General features: G+C 37.5%; 1 protein-coding gene across 2 annotated transcripts in view; it reads left to right on the top strand.

Annotated features, from left to right (window-relative positions):
* Positions 1 to 22,013, top strand: part of ST6GALNAC3 (ST6 N-acetylgalactosaminide alpha-2,6-sialyltransferase 3) — a 209,171-nt gene that overhangs the window by 135,839 nt on the left and 51,319 nt on the right. For both annotated transcript variants that reach the window (XM_090146513.1, XM_090146514.1), the window contains one exon: positions 5,081 to 5,490. In XM_090146513.1, coding sequence (XP_090002639.1) covers positions 5,081 to 5,490 — 410 coding nt within the window. The remainder of the gene's footprint in view (positions 1 to 5,080; positions 5,491 to 22,013) is intronic.

Here is a 22,013-nt window from a genome sequence, read left to right as displayed (position 1 = left end):
CAATCTCAGTCTTATGAAGAGGCAAATCATATTCTATTTATTTGGAAATGGAATGTGTGTTGACATAGGGCTTCTTTCAAAATAATGTCAAAATGTTAAAATCTTTATGAAATCTTAGCATTAAATTTTATGAAGATGGATATTTACTGGGATGTGATGCCAGGGGCTAAGACCAGATGTAAGAGCTGAAGATGGGAAAAGGGAACAACCACAAACTTAGAATAATCAGATATGTGGATTTTTTTTTTAATCATTTTTATTTTTATTGCTTAATTGATAATTCTTGCTGGCTGGCCATACAAAAAAGAATTTTTTTTTCTTTAAATGTGTTAAATTTTTACTTAGAGAAACTTGGTGAATCTTTCCATCAGTCAGAGGTCTGAGGAAAGGGAGTAATTGTTGCTAAAAGCTGCTTAGTTAATTGTTACTGAAACACAGGAAAATTTAAAATACATTTTTGACTGTAAAGTACAGAAAAGTAATAAAAAACAATGCCAGACGGTTAATGCCTCTCTTGTACCTTTCATTTGAAAGACCTCAGAAGAACATCAAGAAGAATAAAGGCAAAATCTATTCCCCACTGGCATCATTATAAATGTTGTATCTTCTAAAACTCTAAAGACATCCAAGAAGAGTAGGAGAATAAATGGCATTGAAATAAAGAAAGTCTCTCTGGAGCTTTGTTCAATCGGCTTTGTTAGAATTCACTCAAATAGGATGATTACAAGAAAAGATCTCATTTGTTTCAACATTAAAGGAGCAAATTAATATGTGGCAAGCTGCTAATAATTGCCTCATTATGTAGTGAATGGGCAATGCGTCCAATTTATAAAATTACTATCATATTGTTAAAGTAACAATTGGGAAAGTTTAATCTGAATTTCCCGACTATCTCTATGATTAATTGTGGGATTCACAGAACGAAGTGGGGTTGGTGCGTTGGAGTGAGCTCTGCAGCACACCACGAGCCTTCAGCTCTAAGAACTCTCAGGAGAAAATGAGCTTTTCATTAGCGTAAATTACATCTGCTTAGGTCCTGGGCTAGACTTGGAAAACTGAATCTGGCAATCTTGGCTAGGAAGGCAGCTTGGCATGGGAATGGCCCATCAAGATGTTGTGTTGTTGGGCTTCAGTGACTTGGGGAAATCAGAAGGGTTGTGCTGAAGTTTTGTAAAGATGTTAAGAAGTCTTGGCCTGCGCCATGTTACCTTGGTCTTCAACAGCCATTCACTTGCTGGAGACTTATGAAATGATGGTGGGGGGGAGCGTTTCAAATTGGAGAGCAACAAAATTTCCAAATATCGAAATCCTCTGTGGAAAAGCATCATGTTTTGTGACTTTCTTCTAGTTAGATTTGCTTGTGACCTTTTCTAATTCTGTCTGTTTTTGTTATTTAATGATTTGACCTTTGATTCTGTGAAGCCACTTCAGAGCTAAATGCAAAGATTTAATAACTAGAACTGTTTGATAAGTGACCTTTATTGCACAGCTATTTCTCTCTGCTAGAGAAGCAGCACTGTTTTGCAAGTCCTAACTCACAGTTTTAATTATCTTTTCTATTGTCTGTAAGCTTGCACAGGAAATGGAAAGGTCAGACATTTCATTTTCTTTACTGATTAAAATATAAGTGCTTCTCAACAGTTACAATGTATCACTCAGGGAAAAGATGGAATAATTTGTCAGAATCGTGCCCAGCTGCTCTGCTGAGGAGCTCTGTGTCTTCCTGGTCAGCAACAAAATGAATGATATTCGAGGAGCAAAAAGCAGCTCTTCAAAAATAATAGGTCAGACCCCATGATGTCTGGAGGTGAAATATCTGTCTAAATGCATAAAAAGAGAAGAAAAGTTCTCTCTTTTTTTTTTTTCTTTTTCCCTTTGGCTGATATATCTGCAATACAAGTGGATGAAAATCTTGTAAAAGGTAGAAGTAGGCCTTTAATTTGTGATGGTCTAAAAAGCACAAATAGCAGCAGTACAGGTTTCTGTATTCCCTTGCTGATCTGCTGCTGACCGCTCTCTGCGGATGGAAGGGCTGCCTGCCCTCCCTGCAGCCTATTTTTGCCTTCTCTTATAAGGTTGCAGATGAGTGACCATTTAATTGCTATCCTGGAGTTTGTGATATGGATACCTATAAACAGTTACTGACAATTGCAGAGTAGTTCACCAACAATGCATGTTTTCTCTAATTCTCCAGTTTTTCATGTCTCTGAATTCTGGTTTCTTTGTATAAGGAATGACTCTCTATATCTGTTCATCCTTAATGCAAATAAGTCATCAAGTTAAATAGAAAAGTGACAGTTTCTCATACAGATTAGGGCTTTAATGAACAACTTCACAACCAAAAATCTATGTATGGGAAAAGGATGTGAAGGGTATAAGGATGTCAGTGTTTGGGGTGATGAAGGACAACAGAAGATTACTCCAGCTCTTCAGGGGTCATCTGGGAACCATTAAGAGCATCCCAGTTTGGTAAGAGAAATAGCGGCCACCGCTGCCCCAATAATTCCCTGGTCTGACCGCTCTGGCACCCAAATCCCTGTGCCTGAACGGCTCCTGTAGGAGCCATCTGGCAGAGGAGTTACATTTGAGCATCTTCTGAGTCTGTGATGGGACATCACCACCCCATAGCTGAGGTGTGGTGTCATAGAAAACAGGACACCAAGCTAAGAGAGGAAAATAAGAAAGCTGTTGTGTATGGATTATAGAAACTGCCCCTCTCATCTTTGATGTTATAAACCAAGACCACAAGCAGCAAGGCTGTCTTTATATGGGGGTTCAGCAAATGGATATTGATGTGTGGTTTTGCACATACTGCAGAAAATACGGTGCAAAAAGATATTGAGTTCAGTGGATGCTGCTGGAATCAGTTGAATGTTTGTCATGGGTGTCAGTCAATCTTTTAACTCTCCACAGGATCTCTGTTAGCAAATATGCATAATTAGGGCATCTGAAATTTCTCTATGTTTTAAAAATATCTGTTCTGAAATAGGGTTCGAAGGGGTTAAGCCTCCACCTCTACTGAAGTAGAGCAGATTATATGTTGACCTAGTGCAGGCATTCAATATTATGAAAGCACTTTACAAATTGGAACAAGATAAATGAATCACAACAAAAGAGCTCGAAAACTGGGGGACACAATTGCAGGAGTGAGTGTACTCAGTTTATTCGAGCAGAACAGTTTCACTCAGTGAATAGAAAATGCTCAATGCATTTCTAACTAAGGTCAGAAAATCAAACAATTCCAAATTTAAGAGAGCATTTCAATGGAGACAGAAGAATATTCTGAAAAAAAACCATCAATATTGAGACAAATTTAAATGGGACCAGATTCTTGACCAAATTGTTTTTTCCTGTCTGGCAGTTTCATATTCAGTATTTGTTTGCTTGAAAGTTCACCCTGAAAGCTATAAATTAATCTACCGGGACTTGAACAATTCACTTCATGTTAAGATGTGAGCTATGCTCATGGATTTGTTTAGGTCACACAGCCATGTCCTCATAATGTATCTTAGAGAGAATTTCTGTAACTAAGCAGTAAACAGAAAGACTGTTGTGTTCAGCTGTCTCTCCTGGGATTTCATCCCTGCTGTCAGACAGCCAAGCAGGACAACTCTCTGAAACTACAACAGCTATAAAAAATACATGGTGTTCTGTAAAGGAAACACCATCAGTGCTGTTGCATACAGTCATACATCTTTAACTCCCAAAGAAATGATGAAAGAATGTTTTCAGGTACCACTCGCATAGAGAGATCAAATCAATCACAGCAGAGAAGTCAAAACGCTGCAGCTGTGATATCTATTGCGGAAACTTGATACACAAGTATAATTGTCACCCAAACATTTGATAGTTTTGTAATTATAATTTGGTTATTATAATCTTGGGGTGTTTATCTCTTGCCCTTGTATTGTGCACCATTATAAAAGAAATCTGATCTAAGTGACCAGGTCCTAAGATTATTGTGGTCAAACGTAGCCAGGATGTGATCCACATCAGGTAAAATAGGTGTGCTTTTGAAGAGAAATAACCACAAGGCTACTCAAAGAAGCATCTAGCTAAACATCAGCAAAACATAAGATAAATGAATACTAACAAACATGTAAATGTAGTCAATTGCTCCCAGTCAAAGCTGGGTTAGAAGATCAAGTCTGTGGCCATACAAAAAATTACAAATGGTATGTGGCCTGGACCCTATTCTCTAAGCTTTTCTGGATGGATCTAGTTTTCATTTGTTTTAGATTTCTAGTAAAACTTTAATAAAATGCATATTAAATGTAATGCATCCCACTGATGCAAAAGAACCAAAGAATATATATACAGTTTATATTCAGACAAATGAAATATTGTCTGGGTCCCTATATTTCTTTAAGGAGATAACTATTCCTATTTTCAATTCATATGGGAGAAATAGTACCACAGAATGCACTCAGGAAATACTGTCTTTGACTTTGCTTTGCCCAGGATTAAGTTCCTAGGTCACATGTCACCACTCCATCTGCCTCTCATTTTTCATGGGTTGTAACAGTTCTCTAGAGAGAACATCACATTCCTCTATCTTCATCCTCTTTCCAACTGCAGTGTTCAGTGCTATCAGGTTGGTTGTTAGAAGTACACTTCATGTTTGACTTGTGTCACAAATTTGGGAACTATTCCTTCAGATACATAACCAGAATCAGTGTATAGTTAAATTTCCAGCATTACTTTTTCTGTATGTTCTTCCTGTTGCAGACACCTTTTCAAAAAAGGCCTTGATCTAAATTATTTTCTGTTGCTGCTTTCTTTTATCATTTTCTAGGGGAAAGAGTAACATCCAGAGAGAAAAAGGAGAGAATTTTTCTAGCTGACTTCAGTAGGTGAACAAAGGAAAAGATTATAGGCACTGAAAAGGGTTGCTTTTAGAATTGTGTAGCAGTAGGTTTTTCCATCAGCTCTACCACAAGGGGATTGATTTTCTTGTTTTATAAAGAGAAGTATCGCTGTCAGTTTTTTGGATTGTCCTTGTCTTTCTGTTAACTGAAGTCTCAGTCTTCATGCTCTGTAGAGAAGAACCTGCCATATATTTTTGTTTTCTCTCTTCCAGCCTCTACAACTGGACTGTGACCTCTGTGCCATCGTTTCCAATTCAGGACAGATGGTAGGCCAGAAGGTGGGAGCTGAGATAGACAAGTCCTCCTGCATATGGAGAATGAACAATGCACCCACAAAGGGCTATGAGGAGGATGTTGGGAAGAGGACGACCATCAGGGTGGTCTCTCACACAAGTGTGCCTCTCCTACTCAAGAATCCTGAGTACTTTTTCAAAGAAACCAACAGCACTCTTTATGTGATCTGGGGACCTTTTCGAAACATGAGGAAGGATGGAAATGGCATTGTATACAACATGCTGAAGAAAGCTGTTGACAGCTACCCAACTGCCAAAATCTATGTGACAACGGAAAAGCGCATGAGTTACTGTGATGCAGTGTTTAAGAAGGAGACAGGAAAAGACCGGTAAGTTATACTTGTGAACAGCAATTATAATGTTTGACAAAAGACATGAGAGAAGACCGTGCTGGATGCCAGCTACTAAATGAATCCCTAGATATGTTTTTAATGGATTGTTATGTGGTTTTGACTGTTATAAGCACTTGATGAAGCAGCAGCTAGGCCCCATTTACCCCACCTACGCTACCTTCTGTTCTTTCCATTTCTGTTGGCTTGAGTCCCAAAAAATATTGGATGTCTTCCTGAAATGTTTTGAAAGCTGTGTGTTGTTTTCAGCTCAATTTACTATTGATTAAATTGATATTTTATTTGAAGGGGATAATCCTACTCAAACAACATTTCCAAGTGCACAACCTCAGGATAACTCTGGATATTGTATTTTTGCCTCTGTTGATATTCTCTGTAGCTTTACTTCAAACACAAACCACAGGATTGTGTGTTATTTGTGTTTCTTGGTGAAAATGGATTTGTTTTGGCATTGAAGGGGACCTCTGTGTTTTGGCATTGAGGCAGCCTCTGCTACACACTTACTAGGAAGGAGTTTCCAGACCACTGTTGTGTATCAGTATTTATTTTTCAGTTTGCACATCATGATTTTGCAGTTGTGAAGGAAAGTAGCTATTCTGACCATATTATAAAAATACAGATATTAACTAACAGTTTAATGTTATCCAAACTTTTGACTTGGCTGTTGCTGTAGTAGTGCTTGTTCTCTCAGTCTCCCTTGATTCCTTTTGTTACTGAAGTGTCAAATCTTGGTTGGACTCAGTTTTGCCTTTTTGAAAATGAATTGAAATATGGAGCTCGTTCAGCATGTGCATATATGGCTGCTGCAATTCTGGAGTTGGAAGGGGCTTCTGTACTTCATAAATGTCCCATGGTTGTCATGGCTTTTTTGGTTTAAGCTGAAGCTGATGAATGGAAGCTAATAGAAAATGCACAAAATGCATTTCTCAGAAATGTCCTTTAATAATCAAAGCCATCCAGTTTACCTATTAATCAAGCTAAATATGATCATGAGAACATTATTGCATTCGTAAACTTAAATTTGTTTATATTTATGACTCTTCCATGATAATAGTTGTCAGGTCACAGTGACTTTACAATGCTGCATTAAAATCCTTATTGTGAGCTCAGTGCAATACATACCTTAGCATAGCCTATCAAAAAACATCATCATTCAATCTCCAAGTGTCTTAATCTCCAGCCTAATGTGTTCCTCTTCAACAAATTAATACATCACAAAGTTTTATTAGTTCCCTATTAACACAATACAAATTATCCTTTCCATGTCAAAGACAGATTGAAATTCTGTTCTCTCAGAGCTTATAAAAAAGTTCTTAGGAATCCTGGCATCAGTGGCCCAATCTCTTTCTCTTTTATCTGCCACAACAACTAAAATTTTCACACTGTGAACAGGGGCAAATTGTAAAGGGACTTCATGATCCACGTGATGTGGCGTACGTAACTCACTCCCTTTAACACTATGAAGAAAGCCAATGCTTCTCATAGTGGCAATCAGATCACATCCTTGCATCTACTGTAACTTTCTTTTTCAGTTCTGCTTATCACATCAAATGGTGGCAAGTGGTATCATTTAGTGCTCTTGTCAGCTAGAAACGAGGGAAATGGTCAACATGTCACCAGCTCTCTACTAGTCAGGGGGCCTCCATTTGGAAATCATTTTCAATTCACAGAACCCTTATGCTTTCTCTAGGGAGGGTGATGAGTCTCTTAGAGGTATATGCCAGTTGTGGAAGCAGTAAAGGCAGAGCACAAGAAATTTGGGAGTGATGAAAATAGTTTCGCACATTATGCCAGACTGTTACGATGCTGAGACAGAATCAGGTTCCTCAGCCAAATATTCCTTCCATTCCTCAGAGAAACATCAACTCCTGCTTGCAATATTAGTTAGAACAGAGGCCTGCTTCAGCATGTTCCCAGAAAAAAATCTGGAAGGATACCAAGTTCAACTCATATTTTAAAATGTACCAAGTGGATTGTAATCACGTCTATTTTAGTTTAATCCTAAAATACTGTCCTTATGTACAGTGTATTCTACTAAGGCATAGTAAAATTACAACAGATTGCTAGTCTGTCAAGCCTTTAATAGCTTTCTAGTTCTACTTTTTGGTATATTATCTTTTCAGGTAATCAGTGAGACTTTAAAGTAATTTCAACCTACTGGTGCTCAAGTTTCAAAGGATGTTTTGAGAAGTGGCAGACAGATGTGTTCTGCAGTTGTTTCATTATTACAAAAAAGCTCTGGTTCTACACTCTCGCTGGTGTGGGAGCTTCATCACTAAATTCAGTGGGGGCAGGTTCAAACCCCACAGCTTTGCTATTAATCCATAGTTTATTATCAGTTCACGGAGGAAATAAGGATTGTCCCTAAAGAACTTCTAGCAGATATGTTGGAAGCAATTTTTTTTTATTCTTTCTATAACAGTATCCTGAAATATGAGTTATCAATGCTGGAGAATTAACCTTGTATGCAGTGTTATGACTCTGGAGGACATACGTTTTTTCTGAGAGTCTTCATTAGTGAAGCATTTGAGTTCAATGCAGTGAATGCTCATCCACTTTGAATAATTGTTGTACATAAATAATATTCATTACCAGACGCTCATGGTTTTTCATTAATGCATTTTACTTGGTGCTTCCCTAGAGGGAGCATAAACCTGGCAGCTTCTTCTTATACTTCACTAATATTTGGTTATATTACATATATTGAGTCAAGTGAAATGATTTAAAAAAACATTGGATAATCACTAAATGTGGCATCTTTGTATCTCTTTCAATTCAGATAAGTGGTTCTAAAGACATCTATAACTTTGCTACGTGATAAGGCAATATGATATAACAACATTTAATTGGTAATAACAGAGAAAACTGTAGTCTTCATTAAAGCAGCAGAGCTAATTCTGGTCTGATAAAGTGCACAGAACAGCCCTAAATAGGTTTTAATTAGCTGGCACCAAAGCTGCACCACCCTTAGGGAGGGTAAAATTAATGAAAACTAGCACATAGATCAGTGCTACTGGATGTCATTGCCTTAGGTGAAGGTGATGAGGGAGAAGGGAGTGCCTTTTAAGGATCATTTAGAAAACAGACTGTGTTAAAAGTGACTTTTCAATGCAATGATAAAATAAATCTTTGCTAATTTTGCTGAGACATTCAAATGTAGTCCAGATTTCAGCCCATGTTTGTGTTTATTGTACAAACATCTCAGGCTGACCGCTCAGCAGGTGCAGCTGCAGTCCCTCCTCGAGGCTGGCAGGGTGATCAGACACTGCCTGCGGAGGACACTGAGCCCCAGCAGACAGCCACTAATGCACATGCTGATACCACCTGATGCATGGCTTCACTTGATGTCTGAGGTCTTCTTATATATAACTGCCTGAGAAGAACCTGATAGACTTTACTCGGGAGATACATTCTGATCCCCTAAAATTTCTATAAAGAGACCTTGAGATGATGTTATGAAAACCAGCCCTTTGGGTGTAGGTTTGACTACATGCTGTCTTAACTCTAACAATACCCACTCCATATTGAAACAATCCAGTTCAACTTGTTGCTTCCAACTCAAAGGATTCCATGAATTCAACGTTTCGAGATTATTAGCTATACAAACATGCTCACAGGAGGTAGCTATATTTCAATCAGATTGCTGTTTCTGAAGGATTTCTGTTAATGTCTTGGACAATTCTGAAGAAGTTAAATTGGTTTAGTGCTTCTCCTCCAGTTTTCAGTTTCCTCTGTGCCAGATGGTGTGATGTGCTGGGTTGTGACAAAGCTGGTTTGTCATCTGAGGCAGAAAGATGGATCATTCTGATCGCTGACTTCTACATAAAGATTCAAAACTTGGAGGTGTGCTCAACCTGCTATTTTACTCAGTTCTGCACACTATTTTTTTTCTAAATTTGGCAATATGTGAGATCTATATTAAATCTCTGTCATTTAGAGGTACAAATTATATTCATCTGAATTTCAGATTGACACTGTTAGGCAACTGAAGTCATCTCAGTTTCACCTCAGCTAATATGTGGTTTTTGATGTGTCTGACTGATCTACACAAAACTGTAGTCTAGTAAAAATGTCTTGAATAAATGAAATTATATTCTCTGAGACACAGGTGGGAGCAAATTCTGTTGTTTGGGGAAGTTCTCTCAGAATGGAGATGGTAAAACTGTCAGTGGCTGGATCATACAAGTTTTGTGCTGTATTTCTTGGCTTGAATAGAGTATTGCAGTACTGTTATTATTGCACTTACTTTCATAGTCATACTAGTTTCCTTATCAGAGAAAATACAAAATCTTACCCAGTGTTGGATAATAATTGCAGAAGGAAGTTTTTCATTGGGAAGTTGTGAAACTTGACAATGAATTTGGCTTGGAGTTAGTTTTTGGGAGTTGGGCATCTGCACTTTGTATTAACACAAGTTTTCTAAAAACTGGGAGATGAGTAACAGTTCATTTTGCTTGGAAAGGAAAACAAGCAGAGTTAAGGAACATTTACATGATTAAATTATAGAACTCTTGGAAGAAAACGATGGAAAAAGGATTCAGACTGACACAGGAAACATAATGTATAGTAAACATTTTAAGGATAAAAATTCTTGTTTACATTTTGATACAGTCATTGTCATGTTGATGCATCCTCTACTGTTGCACTGATAAAGCAAAAAGTTCTCCATTGCCTGCGAACATTAGAGTAAGCCCCCAGATTTGTGCTGGACCTAGTCACCATTTCTCAAGTGCTTGACTACAGATCTTTGTCAAACCACTGCTTGGTACTTCCAGCCTTTCTTTTTGCAAAGGAATTCCTTCAGAAAACATTAATGGATTTGTCTGTCTTAATTCAAAGAGGGCTTAAATAGTTTCATTGTCAACTGAGACTGCTTTATTACCTGAAAAAAAAGTGAAGATCTAAAGCATGAAACCTTAATGAAATAAATAGATTTTTCATTATAAAACACTTAAAATCTCAACCTCTACTGCTATTTGTGGTCAATTACCAGAGTGCTAACAACCATTTGGGGGTTTACACATTTCTCATTCACTCTTCCCTGCTAAAAAAACAGTTGTTCCTGAGTACCCTAGATTTATTCCCTGCAGCCTATTAGTATCTGCATTTATGTTTCTTTATGAAGATTTTCCTAATTAAGATGAACATTTTTCTCTATTAGGCAGATGGAACTCAATTGAAGTCTGTTTTTTATTAACATGGCAGTAAATGCTGTTCAAAGCTCAAGCACTTTTTACAGGAAATGCAGCTCCCACTACACTACAGTAATTGAGTAGTAAAATAATGCATTATTAAAAAATTAGCAATATTATATATTATTTTGTGGAAAACTGTGGCTGCATGAATATGAATTTCGAGACCTATTGATGCTGTGCTGATTGCTGACTTTAGCCATGGAGGTACTTCTTTTTACATAATGATGTAAGTGAAAACATACATGATCAGGATCTACTTTGTCTTCACGTATTTTCACATGTTGTGTGAATTCATCCGAGGTTTATTTGTTTTAATTTATTGAATCTTCTTTGGGTGCCACTGAATGCTTTCTGCTCCTGACCAGCTAGGTACTAAATCTTTATACAAAGTTTGATATTGTTCTAATTACATGCACACATTTTTCATTCTGTCCTTTAAATATTCGGCAGCTTTTATGGCCACGATCACATTGTTTTATCTCTTATGAGCTACACTCTGATTACACATACAGATGAGGTCCCTCCCAGACTTTTCTCACATCTCATGAATCCTTTTGAAGGATGAGGTGACCCAATGAGACATATGCTGGCAGTCCTGATAGCACTGTGGATCCAACTTTGCTCTTATTCTGCTGTTTGTGGTGCAAGGAATTTTGTGGCTGTAAAGGGAGAAGATTTGGAGGAATAAGTTAAGAGGTGCAGATTTTCAGTGAAGCCTTTGGTGTTCATAGAAGCTTCGCTTCCACTGCAGCATTTTTGATTTTTCAGATCACAGCATTTAAAATAGACCTTGATTTCTCTAAAGGAGTTTACATTTTTAAAGGAACAAAACTAATTAAAATAAAATCAAGAATTTAATCTGTTTTTTAAACTCAACCTTTTTGCCAGTTGAAATAAGTTTCTTTGAAAACAGTGATTACCATTGAAGTCTGTGCTTATTTCTGGTTGTCATTTAACAATGCTTTTCTAAGATGTATTAAACAGATTAGGAAATAAATGCAGTATCACTATGGCTTTAGTGTGTTACCCATTGTTTACTGATTACTATGGGTTTCGTAATGGAAGTTCCCTAACGCGCACTGCTTCGTATTTACAGTGTTTAGCAAAATACCATGCTCTGCAAATGAACTACATAAGAGGTACTGAGAGATTGTGTTATGGAGTTGCTGCTTGAGTGAGGGTAGCAACTTTCAGAGGCAAGCAATAAAACACTGCAGTAATTTGTTGGTTCATATAGGAAAGACTTTCTGTACGTCTTTCTGCCTGCTAGCTAATAAAGTTTACACGAACAGACTTTCATAAGAAAAAGCTGTATGAGAATAAAAGTGACTCAAAACTAATTTCTCAGTGAATCTCAGTGAAAGAGAACATGAGAAGGAGAAAATATCTTCTTCTCAAAGCTTGGAACAGGCAGGCAGCACAATAGAAGAAAAACTGGTTGAAAGTGGGAAGTGCTATTGGAATGTTTAATCTTAAATGTATAGAAAGATTAAGAAACAAATACTCCAATGAAAAATTAATGAGTAAGAACTGTGCAAGATCCTATACTTACAGGTGGGAGGAAAATGGGGTGAAAGTGGTGAAATTCAGGGTCTCATTAAGTTCGTTTGCTAGTGATCTTTCCCATAGAAAGGAGTCAGGCTGCAGTTTCAGAACAGTGAAGATGCTGTGTGTGCATTTGGATTTATAGTGCATGTCTTGGAGGGTAACTCAGGATTCACAACCACGCTTCTCAGTGAGCCTGATGTTGCTATTGGGATATACTATAACCTGAATTTAGGAAACAGTCGCTGGGTACATCCTCATGAAGTTCTGATAATACTCAAATTCACTGAGCTTCTAATGATGAGGTAGCTGTGCATTTAAAAAATTACATGCGCAAAGCTGCGTGTACAATTTTACTCGTGTGTTTACATCTTCAGTAGGTGTTGGAAGCTACAGCACAACCTAGGGACCTGTTACAAACCTTGAGGATTGTCCTCAAAGAATTTATCTGATGTTATGACTGATAACTGGTGTGTAACTTAGTTTGAGTATTTCCATACCCAAGAAAAGGGTGTGAAAGGAATACCTTTCAATTCTGTTATTTAAAGGTTCAGACATTCTGTTTCCAGCACTTCATTAGCAGCTCTTGCTAGTGGTGGCATTCAGTACAAGTGACGTTGAGTGCCAAAGATACCACTCTTCTCAGAACCTGAGCAGCCCATCCCAGGGTTCAGTAAACATGCAAATACAGTAGGATTAAATGTTTCCAAATGCTCATATTTATTCTTCACAAGTTTTCTGTTCCTGTACCGTCCTGATCTTCAGAGACTTCTTTTTCTTTGTTTTTACTTTAAAGCATCAGTAACTATGAAATCTTTAGGGTTGGAAAAGACCTCTAAGATTACCCAACACCAACCCATTCCACTATGCCCAGCCTTGGCAACCTATGCCAGCACATCACTGCTCTGTATGAGAAGAAAGTGTTCCTTATATCCAAGCTGAACCTCCCCTAGCGCAAAGTGAGGCCATCATTCTTCTCTGCTATGTTTGTATTGGTTACAGAATGAAAAAATGAGCTTCTTAATGCATGCTTTAAATGACTCATTAAAACTTCCAACGCACAGGATTTGCTGCAAAAGTTAAAAATTGCTGCAGATGATGTCAGTAGTATAGAATAAGACACAGAGAAAGGAAGTGATAGCAGATGAAATCCTAAGGAGCAAACAGCATGCTTTTATCTTAACAAATATTAAGTGTCAGAAATACATGCAGTGAGTTCAGTTGCCTCTCCATATGTTGCTTCAGAGTTTTCCTTTAAGTACATTCCTTAGAGACACTGGCACTCTTGTCTCTGAGGAGCATCCCAAACCTTTTCCATGACAGCATTTCCTAAAATATAGCCTCAAAATGCCTCTGTGAGGCAAGGAATATTTATCTGCTTTTTACAACTTGATTTCCTTGAGAAAGGGACTTTCCTTGGGGAAGGTAGGAGCTTTTGTTGTTTAGAAATTCGTGCCATAGGGATTTTTGAATTTTGTATACTTACCAAGAAGGCATTTCAATCTTCTATATTGTTAATTATGAGTTGGAACAGTCTGGAACTGCGCAGGTGGAACTGCATAAGAGATCAACTTTCTGTTGCTCTATAGCCTGTTTTCAGACAAACACCGTAATGTTCCGGCACTTTTTTCCACATGGAATTAGCAGTAATCTCTTGACATTTTACAATCAGTCAAAATATTAAGGAGAGAAAGTAATCTGAAGAGTATTTGCAAAGCAGCATTTCTATAAGAATCATTTTACTTTCAATTCTTTCATTTCAAGCACTATATGTTGTCCCATCCCATGTCCATTTCTCTCAGTATCATCTCTGCATCTTCCTCCACTGTATTTAGAAATGTGACTAGCATTTGTTATGTTAATTGACTTTTTCTTTCATGAAAGGAGAATTGTGTCTTAGTTGGGGCTCTCTTTGTGGGCTGCTATGATTTTGTATATTTTGATAACATGTATTTGGTATTAGTAGTAGAAGAAAGCAGTAGTCCTTACCTCCTCTGGGCTTATCTGATTGTCTTAAATTTCCTTTACCTACTCTCCCAAGAAAGCAGACTATCCAAGGGAGCTGAATTACAGATTCTCCCAGGGAATCTCAGCTGCAGTGGCATCCCAGAGCATTCTCCCTTCTGGAAGTATTTTGGTCTCACTCGTGAAAGTGCCCTGCAGAAACAGAAGGCATTTAGCTTTATGTAGGATATGCTCAGCTTGATACTGCTTAGACCTGTTGAAGCATCAGTGGCATCTTGCCAAGTTATACTACTTGACCTGATTAGGAGAAAGGTAATGAACAAATTAATAACTGAGGGGCAGTTCATTGTTTATCAGTTGGAAAGAGAGTATTTTAGATTATATTTCTAGATGTGGTTTATGGTGTGGTACTTGGGGATGATATCACCAAGGTGATCTTATTCTAACAACCCTTCAAACTTTTAGTTCAGGATCAGTTTAAAATTTTCCTCTGTTTTTGGAATAGTAACCACTGCTTTCATGACCAGTTTCAGGGTAGCACTTGCAAGAGCAGCTCTATAGTTAAACTTTTCCTTATGTACCAGGACTGAGACTAGCATATAATATAAATATTTTCTTCATTATTACTTTACATTTTTCCCTGAGGTTTCATTGATTTCAAAACCGTGATCTTCATTATATTAAAATGGTGGCATTAATACTTTCATCTCTGTGGGTGAATTGTAATAGAAAGTTTCAAAATAATTGCCTATGAATGTGAAAGGTAAAAATCTATATGGTGTCATATTGTTCATAGTGTGACCATTAAAATAACAATTATGTGATAATGAAAAGAGTCACTATGCTTTAGCTTATCTTTACATACCATTGATAGCTAATGAAAACAAGGAAGATTATATCTAATTACAGTTAACAATGCCATTGCATTTCTTGTAAATATGACATTTTGCTTGGGTTTGTAGATTTGAATGCTTTTCTGAAGTTTGTGAGTGCGTTCTATGTACTTCAAGTATGAGTCTTTTAAAAATAATAGCTACATTTATTTTCTCAGAAGGTAGACATAGTCTTCAGAAAGGCTAAAATTTTGAACATTTTTGAAATGTGATTACCTGAGGTAGATATGTCTTGCAACATGGCCATATTGAACAGAAATAGGAGAAAAGAAAAAAAAAAGAAAGATTTAGGTCATTTTGATTTGTTGTGTTACAAAAGCGAAGGTAGCCTGACATCAAGTCAGTCAGTAGAATAAATTCTCTCTTTAGGTCATGCTTTGGCATGGATAGAGAAGCTTCTCATTTTGTATGGTGAGATGCTGAGCTCAGAGTTAAAGGTGCTTGGTTCAGGAACACAAGGAACACACAGCCGTAGCTCCCAGTGATCTTAAGGGCAAGAGCATCGGTTAGAATTAAGCCATTTTGGTTTTTGTACGTCTAGAGCAGACCACATTTTCCAAAATGCAGTGAGGTTGGCCTTTGCATTGTGCATTACTTTCAATTTTTTTATACATAATGACATGGCTGAACGTTACCTTTAAATGCCAAATTCATGAAGGTTGGAATTACATTGGCTCTAACTAATTTCCAAGGTGCTTCAGCTTTTGTTCCTGCTTCTCTTTTTGACCATCTCAGACTCTTCCATTTGGGTTATCTAACTGAAATTGTGGGCTTTCATGCTGCCACTGCAGTTCAGTCACAAACTCTTCCTTGTTCATGTTACTCTTCAGTTGCATACTTGTTTCTATTTGGCACAATTCTTGCTTTCTTTCAAATATTCTTTTTGTTTCTCTCTTTTTCTTTCTTCCTTTCTTTCTCATTACTTTACAGATATTTTCCACATTTTTCCTCTTTGATTTTCTGCCTCATTGTTTGTAACTCTGTCATCTATATAGCTTTCTCCTTTCAGCCTTTTGTCCTTTTATTGTAAAACGTATTGCCTCAAAAACACCTCCTGTTTTCTGCACAATCTTTTAAACTCACAGCCCTGCAAGGTATCTGATGAGGAACAGCTCTCCCTTATGTGCCCGTGCCCTTGCCCTGACTCTTTCATCTGAATACTGGAGTAGAATTCCTGAAAGACTGCTCTGGTATTGCAGATCCCAACTTAATATGTCCAGCACATAAAACAAAAACAAAATATCACAGTGGGATGTAGAAGCTGTGCGTGATTATTTATTGATGACTGTTGGCTACATGAATTAAAACGGCAGGGAGCTCAGATTTTGATCAGAAACCAAGTGATTTCCTGGACACTTTTTATTTTTAAATCTGAACATAACATGAACCCATTGTGCTTCTGCTGTTAAATGTTCTTGTGTGACCTGCTAATATAACAGCAAACATGCCTTGTTCGTATGACTACATAACTCAGTATATGCAAGCAGTGGTAGGAGCTTGCTGGTATTTGGCAATTCTTATATGTGTGTGTATGTATAAATATATGTACACATTCACTAGATATAAACATGTACAGATTTGAAGTCACATGCAGTAGGGATAAATTCTATTTCCTGAGATTCTAGGCTGGAGAAACACCCAAAGATGGATTAAAAACACCCAGGAACAATAATAAATGCACTCTCAAGCATCTGTTTGACCCAGTGAATATACTGACCCTGCCACCTATAAATTGCAGCACTATGAAGCATACTAACTGCATCCCCCAATGCAAGGCACTGTCAGGTGAACTGTTGGAGGTGCTTCACATCTGTGTTGAGGCATACCAAAAGCTCAGCAGTATGATTTCAGTCAGGGATTTGGCATGAGGCTGCCTGACCGCAGCCCTTCTGTGAGCTTCCAGCATGGAAAATGTTCATCAGGAGGCTTACTTCACATGTTCCATAGTGTTAGCACTGAGCAAGTTTCATTTGGTTTGTTTTAGATTTTGTAAGTACTTTTCAACTGTGACAACACAGTGGAGCCCGACTGGCGGTAACTCCTGGGTCTTTATGCACTACAGATATAATTTATTTGCTTTTAGTTTTTGTAACATCACCAACTGCTAAGGGAATTGATGTTTAATATGCTTCTAAATAAGTAAAACGAAAGTATGAATAAATAATGCCTGCTTTATTAGTCCAGGTGTTTTCAGCATTGCTGAATGTGATTTGATGACAGCCGCCAGCACTAGCAGTGGCAAAAAAACAACTGATTTCTCTGTGATTATTATCATTATAATAAAATATAATTGAAAGATTACAAAATTGATTCTTTTAAAAATTAATGTTGCGTGAGTAAGCAGGCTCTGTGACATTCAGATTTTTTTTCAGTGTTATTTAGATGGAAAATGGCTTGTTTTATTTCCTGGCAGAAAATTGCTGATTTTCAAATAGTCATGTTACAGAAAACAGTCCCAGAAGGTTACAAGAGACAACAGACCTATGTCATTATGCCTTACCCTCTCCTGATGGGTTCGGAGAAAAGCCAGAAACAAAAGAAAGTGACATTAATTATTGAGAGAGCCTTGGGATAATCTGTTTGGCCAAGTAATTTTGCATGAAACTTACAAGAAAGTATTTGACTGCAAAGAACACAAACTCCTTCCGTCAATATGCAATTTTCTGGATCCATTTGTCCAAATGATTATTAACAACAGTTGCTAAATTTGTGATGCTTTAAAATTTCTAAGGGCTGTGAAAGCATTAATTAGTTAAATGGATGGAAGTTCACAAGAAAAAACAACAGAACCAAAAGACCAAAGTCAGTTGTAAGACAGTTTTAAAGTGCAAACTATTGAAAACAGCAGGAAACCTGAGGACTTGGAATAGCAATCATACAGCATCATCCGCCCCAATCAGGAAAGTGGAAACCACAAATTTATCTTTGATGATTTCCTGTAAATATGCTCTTTGAGGACAGATTGCCCTGCCCACTGTTGTGGAAGAGCTCAGAGTTACATCCCTTCCCACCACAACATATGGATCTCAGCACGCCGTGCTTCTCCTTTTCTGAAGTCATTCTTCAGGTAGAAATGTTTGAGCAAAAATGCAGTAAAATGTTGTTGCAAAAATGCTGGTAAGCATCCTTCAAACCTGGCAGGAGCCTTCTAAGACATGCTGGAGCACTCGCACATCTGAGCAGTTGCATTCCTGCCACTTTCAGGTAGTCAGTACTGCCCTTCAAAGAAAATTGCTAAATGGCTCTGCTACATCACTCATTCTTCATTTGCATTAGAAATGGCTTTAAGCAATAATAGGATTATAGCCAACAAGTGCCAATGCTTTATCATACATTTATTTGACTTAATATATAGAGGTACATATTTGAGACAGCATTTACTCTTCTAGAGCTCATCGTAAAAACCACTCTGAATGGGAGTGTTTAAGGGAATGACGACTCCAATTAATTCCCTTAGAATAGTATGACTGGAATCAGATGCAGTATTTCTCTTTTCATTAGGCATTTCTGCATTGTTATGAGTGTTCTTGTAGCATGAGATGAATTAAGTTAGCTAAAGAAATCCTAATGAAAATAGCCTATAATAGGCTGCTATTTCTTTTACTCTGCATGGCAAAGTGTGAGTTTCTGTGCTTTGGTTGTGGCATCCAGATAGCATTAATAGTAATAGATCCAAATTTTCATTTTGAGAAACATGAAGAAGCTGTGCATGCTGTATTCTGCAGACATCCTTTTACCTGCACAGTGAATTGAATAGTGTTACAGCTTTTTCAGCCAGACATGACCTCCTTCTTCCCCTATCCCCACTGCCACCAAACTCCTGTAAATCCTCGTCTGGTGTGAAGACCAGATATTTATTCTGGTTTTCAATGTGTATGTTCCTCACTGGAGTCAGGAGATCAGCCTTCATGTTGTGCTTCCCCCAAATGGGGCTGCTGCATAGGAGGAGATGGCTTCTCTCTTCAAAATGGTGAAGACGTTTTGATTACTTCTAGAAAATCTGAGTTAGCAGCTAAATTTTGCCATTTCTTGGTCATCAATGTATATTGGTTATAGTCGGTGAACATGGTACAAATACAGCACCTCCAAATTGTTTCCTTAGCAGTTAAGTATCTTGAGATATATATATATGTATATTCTACTGAAGTATCTGGAATTTCAGTGGAATGTCAAGCAAATGGAATTGGGAATGCTAATGTGGAACTTTTCATTAATTGAAGAATAAAGGATTTAGTAGTAACATTGGTCTAAATCTCTTGTCCTGTTTTTCCTAAGAATAATGATGGAGTTCTGTGTGACTGCTGGTGTTACAGACATCTTAGTATAGTAAAATGATAGTAGAGGCAGATAAAAGATGGATATACTGGGAACGTACTGAAGGTTGAGAGTTTTCAATGTATTTTACCCTTGTCTAAAAGTGATCTGCTCAAACATCGCAGCAAAGAAATATGCATTTATGTATCAACGTATGTATCATAAGTAGAATGCATTGTTTGTAATGCACTGGTCTTGGTCTCTCTTCCCATTCATTTCTTTTTAGGCTGTCACAAAGCATGCTTTGAGAGAAATAATTTTGTGAGCATTCCTTGCCTTCTAAAACTACAGATAGCAATTCATCCTGCACGCAATAAGCCATCCAGTAGTGATGACTTTCTGTCCCTATAAACTGGAGTTAACCTCCTGGTCTGTACCCTTCACTCTGAAAATCTTAGCTTATGTGTAAATAGCTTGAATAATTTGAGTGGCCTTAGAAGTGTCAGAGTAATGTCATGTACTAGAACTTACTAAAGCTTTTCCAGTTATGGGAGTCTGCATCTGTCCCAGTTCACTGTAACTGTTCTTTAAGGCTTTGGCTTCTTTCCTGGGTGAAGAGCACTGGTCCATATCAAGTAAAATGAGAATTAACCACTACGAGGAACTGGCGGAACCATCAGAATACACCACTTTGTCGAGTCTAGATTTGGCCTTAAATATGTGGAGTAAAGAATGGATATCAGAAACCATTGTAGATATTTATTACTTGGCAATACTTTTAAACATTTTGGTACCACCGCATGCAGTTTACTTGGTGCTTTAACAATGAAACGCTCCAAAGTGTAACTCAGTCCCTGATGTGTAAAAGCAATGAGTTGAAAGGAGTAGGAAGAAAGACAATGGAACATGCAGAGTCTCAGCTGAAAAACATCTGAGAAAATTGTGTTTAAAGCCTAAGTTACAATGTGCATACTTTTCTACTGAGGACCAAATCTATTGGTTTCAAATTAGAGGCTCACACAAGAGTTATCTCTGCTGTGTCTAATACGCAGTAATTGATTCTTCTACTTCCTGGGGGAGACATCACTATTTAAAGTACAATTGAATTCCAAAGTACCTTACAGTGCTATAGTGTAAAGTCATACCAGCCTAGTGCTGAGGGAGGCCAAGTGCTTTGCGGATGCACACAGTACGTGTAGACCCTTTTCATTGTTTCATGCTCTTTGGATGCTGAATAGCCTGGTCTGCAGCATTTCCCATCTTGTAGTTAACAGATGCTTTTGTTTCTTGCATTTCTGTGCCTAGCAGCAGAACAGAATTTGGAACAGTGTGGTCTGTTTTTATTCATAGACTGGCTTCATTGTTTGTTTGTTTGTTTGTTTGTTTGTTCTTTAATTTTTCTTGTCTGATTCCTAAAAAAATAACTTTAATTACTCATGTAATATCAAGGGTGAAACAATAACTTGTTTGTCATCACCTGAATACTTTTGGGGGGGCAAATAGGATCCTGGATTATTGGCTTATCCATTGAAGGAAAATGTATTTGATCATGAGATCTGCCCTTTCTGGGGCTATAAAAGTACTGGCTTTACAGAATCCATTTTTAGCACTATTAATGGCTATAAGTTCACCCTTCAGTTCTACAAAAGAGTCTGGCTATAACTAACAAACTGTGTGTCTGTCTGTAATGACTGTCTTGATAGTTTCATAGATCAGTTCAATAAAACTTCTTGCACTCAGGGGAGAGATTTGGGAAAGAGCATCTCAGTGACATTCTTGCCATTCGCATTACCATCACCACACACTCAGAGCAATATATGTTTTAAAAATTGATTATGTATTTACAACGCAGATGAAAAATGTTTTTTTAATAGTGAGAAACTCCCAATGATGCAGCCTGTGATATACAGCATTGAGTTGTTTTCTTTAATTTTAATGCTACAGAATGCAGTCATAAAAGTTTTAGACCCTTAATGTCATAGGGTGCAGCTTCTTGACACAGAATGTTAATGTTAAAGGAGAGAGCTGCTGCAGGCAAGAGCTCCAAAGTCAGTAAAAACCAAAGGCTTAAACTGAACCCAGATAGCTGACTGCATTTCTATACTTATCATTTAATATCTAAAATATAGAGAACTTGCTTGAAACTGACTTAAGGTTGGGACATAAAGTCACTAATTAAGGTAGACTTGCAGTAGGTCACTTTGGCAGTGTGGAGGGTAGGGGTGAGGTGTTTGGTCTGGATAGTTCTCTTGCCTCTCCCTTCAGGCAGCTTTTCTTTCTGGAAAAAAAAAATTTCATACTTAGCTCTTTGTTAGCTAAAGATGGGGAGGTAAATTGTAGTTATATGTCTTCTGGCTGTGCATTATATCTTCTGACAGGTGTATAACTGAAAGTTAGTCTGCTATATCATACTATTCTCTCTGGTTGCCTTCCAGTTGTGCTGAAGAACTATTTATTTTTGGCTGCAGAAGACTGATCTAAAATGAGTTCCATCCTGGAATGCAGGGAAAAAAGGACATGGAAAAGTGGGAGGAACAAAAAGAGACCATTTGTAGAAGTTTGGCCAGGTAGCTGGAGTGCCTTTTCCAAGTGTAGGAATTATATATATTCCTGAGATTTGTTGTAGGAAACAGTGTTAAGAAATTTTAGC

The sequence above is a fragment of the Phasianus colchicus genome, chromosome 9 (assembly GCF_987193195.1).
Source record: "Phasianus colchicus chromosome 9, bPhaCol1.hap1.1, whole genome shotgun sequence".
Taxonomy (NCBI): Eukaryota; Metazoa; Chordata; class Aves; order Galliformes; family Phasianidae; genus Phasianus; species Phasianus colchicus.
Note: the sequence above shows the minus strand (reverse complement) of the source record. Positions and strands in the feature narration are given on the sequence as shown.